The 9,224-nt window shown below is 37.2% G+C and overlaps 1 protein-coding gene across 2 annotated transcripts in view; it reads left to right on the top strand.

Moving 5' to 3' along the window:
- The window catches only part of RPS6KA3 (ribosomal protein S6 kinase A3), an 82,589-nt gene that overhangs the window by 2,943 nt on the left and 70,422 nt on the right, over positions 1-9,224 (top strand). For both annotated transcript variants that reach the window (XM_009276894.2, XM_009276893.2), the window contains exon 2: positions 5,480-5,536. In XM_009276894.2, the coding sequence (XP_009275169.1) occupies positions 5,480-5,536 (57 nt within the window). The remainder of the gene's footprint in view (positions 1-5,479; positions 5,537-9,224) is intronic.

Raw genomic sequence — 9,224 nt, 5'->3', positions numbered from 1 at the left:
AGTTTTTTATTAAACCCTATAACTGTATTTAAAAGTTGTTGGGTAAGTCTGGAAGTTTTGGTAGCTGAAAACTAGGAATTACCTGGGAGAAACTTCAGACTTATCCAGGTAATTTATTTAAATTATAATTCCAAAGCATAGTTAAATCATTGCCTATGTTACTCATTGGCGTGTTAAAACTTCTAGATAATGATTTTTAAGTGGTGTGATTCAGACGTCTTATCTTGTCTGCTTATTTGTGTACTCAAAACATCATCCTGCACTGATATACAGTTCGTAATTCTTGATTTGTCCAATTGTTAAGTCTAAGAATATAACTCTTTTTTATTATATTTTAATTAGGGGGTATGGTTCTGCTAAAAGGCACCAATTACACGGAAAAGACAATAGTTATATAATATAAGGAACTCTGTTAATAGTGTAAAGACTGGTTACTAACTCATATGCTCAAGCCCAATATTAATAATTAGGAGATGTTGAGGTTAATGGCGGAAGAATTATACCAAAAGCTATAACTGGTATCAATTTCATAAGGGGTTTTAAAATAACTGACAAACATAGTCGGGTAAAAAAGTTAAAATATTTGGCAGAGAGGCTACTTAAACATCCCAAAATAGTCTAGCAATAGTCTAAACACAAAGCAGAGATGTTTTGGGGGAGGAAGAAGATATGTGGTGGTGTCTAATATTGAAGAAGTTTTACGGACAAGCTTATGTCCTTCAGAAAAAAATTCTATTAAAACTGTAGGAAAGAACATAAAGTTCAGCAAGGTAAGTCCAAATTAGCAGAACTTTGTTTGTAAACAGAATGTGAGAATGGAGATACTAAACTAAATCTAAAAACTTCAAGTGTATACTATCTGTAATATTAGTGATGAAACTAACAGGAAAAATAGGAAAAAATGAGTACTACAGGAAACATAATGATTTGTCCAGTTAATATTTCAATTAATATGGTTTAGATACCTGTAAAAAACCTGTGTGATGGGAATGATGAATACCTGACGTTATTATTAAGATATTCTGCACCAAATTGGTAAGTTCAAATTGCTGTTATGGGTGCTAGATGGTGTATTTTACATACAAGATTACCCATGTGGGTCCAGTGCTAATCAGAAGGATAGATGGGAATAGCATTAGGTTTATTGTGCAGGTGCCCAAGATAGTACAATTTTGCCAGGCTTCTGAGATGAGTTGGATCTGTTGCAGTAAGTGTTGGAACCATAACTTTAAAAAAAAAAAGAGAATTACAAGTGACTTTAAGACTGTAGTTCAATATATAGTTGTAGTGTGTAAAGTGCAGGATATTCCCTGCTTCACAAAAAGTGGTTAATTGATTATGGGTGGGATGTGGGCTACATTTCTTGATGTACTCCTTTCTTACAAAGGATTTAGTATGATTATATTTTCTCAATACCAATACCCTAACATATGCCACTACTTGCTACCTCTTGGTCCCTTCCAGTGCAGTTATTTACAGGCGTACGTTACTGGTCAAGAAGTGAAATAATCTGAATTACAAAAAAAAAAAAAAAAGCCTTCTTTAAACTGCCTTTTTGCCAGGAAAATCAAGTACTTGATTATATCTTAAGAGTTCAGTGGGTTTAAACCTGTAATTTTTGATTGCTAGAAACATTGATGGTTGACTTCCTGTTTTGTAGTTGATTGACTTTTGTGTCAGAGATTCTGTCAGTTCATATGGGGGACGTTCATGTACCAGCTGCCTGATGCAGATTCCCTGATGTTTGTCTGCTTTATGCTTAGTTAGGGAACCTGTAGGATCTCTTTTGTGTTCCTGTCCATATGCCTTCAGGAAAGCTGCTGGAACCCAATTGTGTTTAAGTATTCATTTCTACCAATTCAGTGAAATGTGGCAATAGGTTTAAAAGCTTTTGGGAGTGAAATTTGTAGCTAACTTAATGTGAATGCTTCCACTGGAAAACAGAATAGGAAAAGGAATTTGAGTGGATTGGAAGAGCATTTTGTTAGATTACGTTTATAAGGGATGTGCACCCTCCTTTCATGGCGTAAATTGATTGCTGATGTGTTTAGGTGTAACTAGAAACTTTCTGTGGACTTCTTCTGTTATTTTTCTTATAGTTCTCTTGTGCTGTCATCTGAAATAGGTTCTACTTTTGGAGCCAGAGTACTGGAAATAACCAGATCTTTGATCCATTCTGCTTGCTTAGTGTCCCACTACAGGAGGAGCGCAGCTGAAGAATAATCAAGACCTAGAGTCTCTGTCTTTTGAATTAGACCAATCTGTACATGGGAAAAATATATTCCGCCTTCTTTTATTCTGTATTCATCAGACTATTATATCTAGTCCCAATCTGTTATGTCATTTGAGACATGCCCTTGGTTCTAGTTAAATACTAGAGGGAGTCCATGCCCAGCAAAATGGAACCTATTTCATTCGCTCACCTCTTAAGCATGCTGCTGACCATCTCGCTCCACGGTGGTTTAAACATTGCCACTTCCGATAGGAACCTTTTGGCTTTACATTTTAACTTATAAGGAAGGCAGTACGCTTTGTAGACTTTCTGAATACACAGCTGCTTTCCATTTAATAGTATCATATACCAGCAAACCATAAATCATATATACATATTCTTCTTTACCTTACACGGTTCAGACTGTTCTGAGAAAAACTGGTTCTACCATCCAGTGATTTCTTTAGCATAATCATTGCTTGGGTAGACCTATTTAAAAAGATCTTGCTAATCCAGTGATCCGGCTCAGACATGACTGTATGGCGCACATGCTGACTTCTTGAGTGTTTCTAGTTCCAATAAGTGTGTTTGGAATGCATTGCTTGAATCCAACTGAAAAGTAACTGAAAGTAATGCAGGAAAACATTTAGGTTTTCAGGTTTTTAAACCTGAAAACCAGATTGTACAAAACAGTTCATTTGTGTTGCAAAAGTTTGCTGTGTTTTTTCTGGTAGACTGATGAAATGTGGAAAAAGTCAATGAGGGTTAAAGATCAGAGCCTTTTTAAAAACAGAGGTTGATCTTGCCTTTTTGTCTTCAAAGAGACGCTTGTCTCAAGTTTCTGATGGTGTGTTCCACTTTCAACTATGTTTCAGTTGCCTTAAAATAGTAAGCGTGAAATCTTAAAGCTTACCGTGTAGTAAAATCTTATGTAACCTGCAGTTAATGTACATTATTATTCAGTGGAATGATTGTTGTAGCAGGAATCACTATTTCTGAAAATCTGCATGTGGAGTCAGTTTAGAGCACATGGCTTTGATACACAAATTGCCCTGTTTTAGGCCCCAGAGTTTAGCCATCATTAGTTGTTAGGACGTTATAGACTCCTCCTTTCCAGCTAAAATCAATTGTCTTATTTGTTCTACTGTTTTTTGTCTCATTTTTTCCTATTGACGAGATATTTCGGAAGCTGTCTTGTAGCATGAGCAGAATATAGAGATGTATAGCTAAAATACGAATGTTAATTTAATTTAAATATTTGCCATAAATTTGAGAAAAGGGAAAGTATGTGACTTGTGGCCTTGTGTATATATAAGTATACACAATATGTATATATTATATATAATATATATACACATATATATACATATACACAATATGCTTCCTTGTAAAGAGGCTTTATTAAAAACACCCAGTTCTGTTACTTAGCTAAGCTGGTATTTTTATGGTTTTCTATTTGATAATTTCAACTTTTTATGTATCTTCAGGAAGGATAGTACAATATTCACTGCTTGTACACTATAAGTAAAAGATGCTACAGTGAGGGGAAATTAGGCTTTTTGGAGCATCATCTTATGAAATTACTCTTCGTTGTACAGCTAGGTGTAACGCTGACTGCCCTTAACTGAGACAGCTCATAAAGATTATATTCACCTCTGTAGTAACCTATAACATGTGAAGCTGATTTCTTACTAGTCCTCCCTCATGGAAAGATGACTTTTAGAGTAGACTAGAGTCATACTAGAAGTCTCTAGTATCTTCCTGAAGCCAGTTAAGATGAGAACATGGCAGTGTTACCATGTGCCCGAACTCTGCACTGAAGACACAATCAGAAGCCGAACATTCTTCCCCCCCCATCCCCTTAAAAAAAAAAAAAAAGCCTGTATCATATTTGGGCAATCAATAGTTCTCATACTTTAGCTTTATCCAGCTGCATCTTTTAGCAAAAAAATGCTCAGGCGAAAACTTGGTAGAAAGCTGGTAATCATCTGAGATTGAACATTCAATGTATTTGCAATATTTGAAAATTAGAATTCGTAAGTTGTTAGGATTTAATCTGTCACTTCATATAAAAGATTCTCCTCCAGTCATGTGCAAGCTGGAAGACTATATTCATCAGAAGTTGTTACAGAAAAATGTTAGGAAGGTTCCACATAAGAAGTCTGCTGAAAAACTGAACCGTGGGAAGGAAGGTGTAGAATGAAGTTAAAATCTCTGAGCAGCTTTTATTACCTTACAGAGATCTAGAAAATATGTATCCATACACGCATGTACCTTATTTTAAGTAAATTAAATTCTAAAAAAATAGATTAATTGGGCCTTTTGTTCTCTAGGGAAACAATGCAGAAATGAACTTAAATTCTGCCTCCAGCGGTAATGGAAAATGTAACCATTTTTAATAGTTTTTCATTTGTTTCTAAAACAATATTGAATTGCTGTTAAACTTTAGGAGCAAACTAAGAATTAATGCCCCAGGTGATATCCTGTACCATAACTTGGGAAATACGTATTTTTCCTTACAACTTGCTAATATTCATGCTTGTTGTGTAAGCAAGGTCATTCTAAGTCTTTCTGGGAAAAATGTCTCTTAGAGATTCTCCAAGTATAGTACCACTGACAAGAAAAAGAAAGCATTTGTCGACCAACAAGGTATTTAAGCTTTTTAAAAATCTGTATAGCTAAATTTCAAATTCAAAAGCCTATTCCTGTATGGCTTTTTAGAATGGTCCTTAGAAAAGTACAGAATGTAGTAAATGCTGGCTAATAAAATTAGCATTGTGCTCATAGTTTTTATAAGGCTATACTGTAGTTATAAATGTTCTTGAAGTAATCATGCTAGAGTAAGGGCTGGTTGTTGCTATATAAGGTCTTGCTCTTAGAAAGAACCTGTTTGTCTGTTCTTTGTGGCTTTTTGCTGTTCAGTCTTCATTAGGTTTAACTCTTCTGCAGAAGTTGTAGTAGTGGAAATAATGTCTAGCTGTGTAGTAGTAAGGCTTCAAATGCCAGATTGTTTTATATATTTCTTACTCTGACTTCATCCAGTATGATAATACACGAGGATCAAAGAGAAAGTGGCATTGCGTGCCAGCAATATGCAGTCTTCTGTGTTTACTTTCAATGATTTTTTTTTAATAGAATATGGAGAAGAGAACACTTGATCCTATAGAGTAGCACGCCATAAAAGCACATCTGCAATATATTTATTTTTGTACTTGGATTCAGCATTTCTAGTAACTTGCTGTGTCTTTTTTTCTTTTTTTTTTTCAGAATGGACAGCAAATTGTGGATGAACCTATGGGAGAAGATGATATCAACCCACAAACTGTGAGTAAAAGATGGTTGTAATAAAGATAGATAGTAAAATATTGTAGCACACTGATACCACTTAATTTACAGGCATTTTGCCACTAATATTTTATTGTTTAGGTTTACTTGACATGAAGTGCAATCTAGGATTCTGATATTTTTGAGAGAGATTCTTTCTCACTGACTCTCTTGTCTGGTTCGGTATCCTACTGTTTGTTCTGGTGAACGTTTATGCTTTCCCTAGTATTTCTGTATGATATAGGCTCTCCCTAGTATTTTTAATAAGAGGTAGGCTTTCCTGTGGAAAGCACAAAGCTGAATTTGATAGAAATTATAATTGGGTTGGGGAGTGAAAAGTTTTGATAGTAAGATGTGGCTAGTTAGAGCATTCCTGAATAGGAAGGGAGGTTGAGCTCCTTTTTTCTTATCTTAGCAAACCTTAAAAACATGTAGTTCTTTCTTATTGTCCACTTTTCCTAGTGCCAGCAAGCAAAGCACTTCCATTGGCTTCTGTTAGTCTCATCAGTGCATAGGTGAAAATATTTTACATCTGTGAGTTCCAGAGTATGCTTTATTAATAGTTAAGGTTTCAGTTGTGGGTCGCGTCACAGCAAAGGATTCTCTCTTATGCTTAAATTCCACACAGGTTCCGTTGCAGACACATGTGCACTTACTGTATGAAATACGATTCTTTCAGAGTAGTAGTGTACACCATAGCTTTTCCCCTTCTAGTTTGATATGCAAGGTGAAACAGCAACTATCACCTTTGCTTTTCCATACTGTCATAAGATTTCTTGGCAGTATCTATCTGTGCCCTTTCGTTGTTAGGATTAGTCATTTCATATTTTCCTTATTGACCTGTGTAAAACTAGATTATTTGCATAATAAATCTTCATTAGCCTGGAAAATTCTTTTTATTCCCTTTCTCCATAGAACCAAGAAACCAAGATACAAAGTTTTAGGTCTTCTTCCTGGGCTTCCAGTTGAAAAGTTTAGAAATGTCATACTGGAGTGCATTTAAGAATAGCAAAGCTAGTCCATTGAGACCCAGGGGTTTCCCAAGTCCTTCCTCTGTTGATGTGGATTCCAATTTTCCTCTTGTGTTGCTAATTTGGCTAAGTTGGAGTGGAAGAGAACTTCTGTTCATTGGTTTGGAGCTGACAAAGGCTAAGGGCTCCAGAAATGTTTGCATGGAGGTATTCAAAAATGGTAGCTGTAGGTATCAATTTAGATGGTGACTTGAGACCCCTTCCCTGCCTCAGGTAAGATGTTAAATGCTGAAACATGCTTAGTGAAATTCTCATAGTGATGGAATAGCCAAAGGCAGAGGCTGAACTACTAATGTAGATCTTGAGTGTTTGCTGTAAATCAGATCTGGGCAGTAAGCATTAGAGAGCTCTGAACTAATGCATTGTGAAGCACATATAGGCGTGTCGTGGATGGAGTGAGACTGCACTTCACTCATAAGAGAGAAGCAACAATACACTTTATTGATATAAAATGTGAGTTAACAAAGGTCAGTGGTAAATGTGACAGTGATTTAACAAGATTCGATGGCAAGGTACACTTGATTATTTACTGCATAGAAGACGGGGTCAGACAACACTGTCAGGGAGACCCTCCCATTGAGCCATGAGGTTCAGAAAGGGCCCCCTTGCTTTCTAAACTCCTTCTCAGAGAGGAATCTAGGTGCGACTGGATCCAAACCTAGTCCCAGACTTGGTCAACGGTTTATGTCTAAAGGATTATATATGCGCAATTAATCCTTTATATCACTTAGCTAAGATTTCAAAGTTTAGCATACTGTTAGTCACTTACCAAGTATCTGTTATGGCAAGGTATCTCTCAACCTCAAGGTGTAAACTTGAGAGGCGTCCCTACTCAAGGGGAGATCCTGCCGTGCAGCCCGCTGCTGTGCAGGAGGGCTCAAAGGGCTCTTGGGCTGCTCACTATTTATAGGGGTAAGATGATTGACTCATAGTCATATTTGCATACCGATAACTGTGGTTAGGTGGGTGTATTTCTCACAATAGGCCTTGGTTATTGTGTTATCTGGACGCAGCTATCACGACCAGCATCCATTATGACTGCCCCTGGTAGTTATTGCTTGAGCAGGGTAACGAGAGACAAACGTCAAGTTGGGCAGGAGAGCACACCGTCACAAGGTGTAGAGTGGTCACTCTGAGCTTGAACTAGCAAGTGAATGCAGAAAAACCAGGTATCTCTTTCTTTTTTTTTCCTTCCTTCCCAATAACTTTTTTTTTATTTTAGCTATCTGTAAATTCTAGAAGCCCATACCTCATATTCCTTTCTGCTTTCAGCTTTCAATAGTCTTTCAGGGGAAGATCAAGGGTGTGGAAGGACTGTGAAACTGTAGTTGCCATTGGTCTTGTAACTGAGAGGCATTAATCAAAGGAATTCTTAACCCAGGCTTCTTGAAAATAGAGGTTGCCGCTAAAGAGAAGATCACAGTCAGGAAGGTTCATTGATAATTTAAGTTCCTTATCTTCGTGTCAGACTTGCAGTTTACAAAATTTCATAATGTGAAGATACCAGTGAGTTCAGGTTTCTTATTGCTATGCCTGTGACTTTTTCTCAGACATGAAGGCAACTTTAGTGTTTACCTGTAGTTTTGTGTTAGAGAGTACACAGAATTTTTGGAAGTCCACATTTGGTTGCAGTTCAGGGTCTGTATGCTGGTATTGCATATTGTGCAGACTTCAGCTTGTGATTAGATGGTCAAAGCTGTTTCCACCTCTGCAGCATGGATATAATTGGAAAGCCATAGCAGTTTCTCTCTCTGCTGAAGTTGTGGACAGAGCCAGTTTAGATAATGAGTGGAGATGCCTTTTCCATGCTTGTCTTCAAACATACCAGTAACAGATGTAGCTCTTAAGCTGATATGAAAATTAGGAGATTAAAAGCCTGCACTACATAACTGCTTTTGATTCCTCCTCATACCATGCAATGCTCTACTGCCTTTAACAAAAGGTGAAGAAACAAGGCAAGTGCTGACAGATTACTCTAAAGTAGTGCAGTGTTAAAGAGTAAGAAAGGAACAGTATTTGTGTGGTTAGAAGGCAACACCAGAAGGAGATCATTTGTTCTAATATTCTGCATAACATAGACTACAGTGCTTACTTGAATTCTTGTTTGAACTAAAATATTTGGTTTTGGGAAAGTGCTCAGGTTTGGTCTGTTAATTTATTCTGACTAGTGCCATCTCTTGATGATAGTTTCCTTGTTTTGAGTCTGTAACTTCACCTTCTTCCTATGAGCTTTTTTTGGTTTGTGTTTTTCTGCTAAAATTATATTCTTTATCTATTGTATTGGGTTTACATGACAAGGTTTTGGTAGCAGGGGGGTGGCCTCTGTGAGAAGAGGTCAGGGGCTGCCCCACCATGCAGGACAGAGCCAGTTCTTGCTGGCTTCAAAATGGACCCACCACTGGCCAAAGCAGAGCCCCGCAACGGGGAGGGCCAGTGAGAGAGTGGCTGCGTGGGTGTCTGGCAGCCAGCCAAGGTTAACCCACCACAACTATAAAATTTCTCACTCAAGATTTGATAACTGCAGGATTACTTACAAGTCGTTTCCTGTACTTTCTTCAGATATTTCCAAACTGCTGCTTTTCTGGGGAGCAACCTATTTTAACACAATATCATAGAATCATTAAGGTTGCAAAAGACCCTTAAGATTGAGTCCAACC

Source organism: Aptenodytes forsteri, unplaced genomic scaffold (genome assembly GCF_000699145.1).
Source record: "Aptenodytes forsteri isolate BGI_AS27 unplaced genomic scaffold, ASM69914v1 Scaffold273, whole genome shotgun sequence".
In the NCBI taxonomy this organism is placed as follows: Eukaryota; Metazoa; Chordata; class Aves; order Sphenisciformes; family Spheniscidae; genus Aptenodytes; species Aptenodytes forsteri.
Note: the sequence above shows the minus strand (reverse complement) of the source record. Positions and strands in the feature narration are given on the sequence as shown.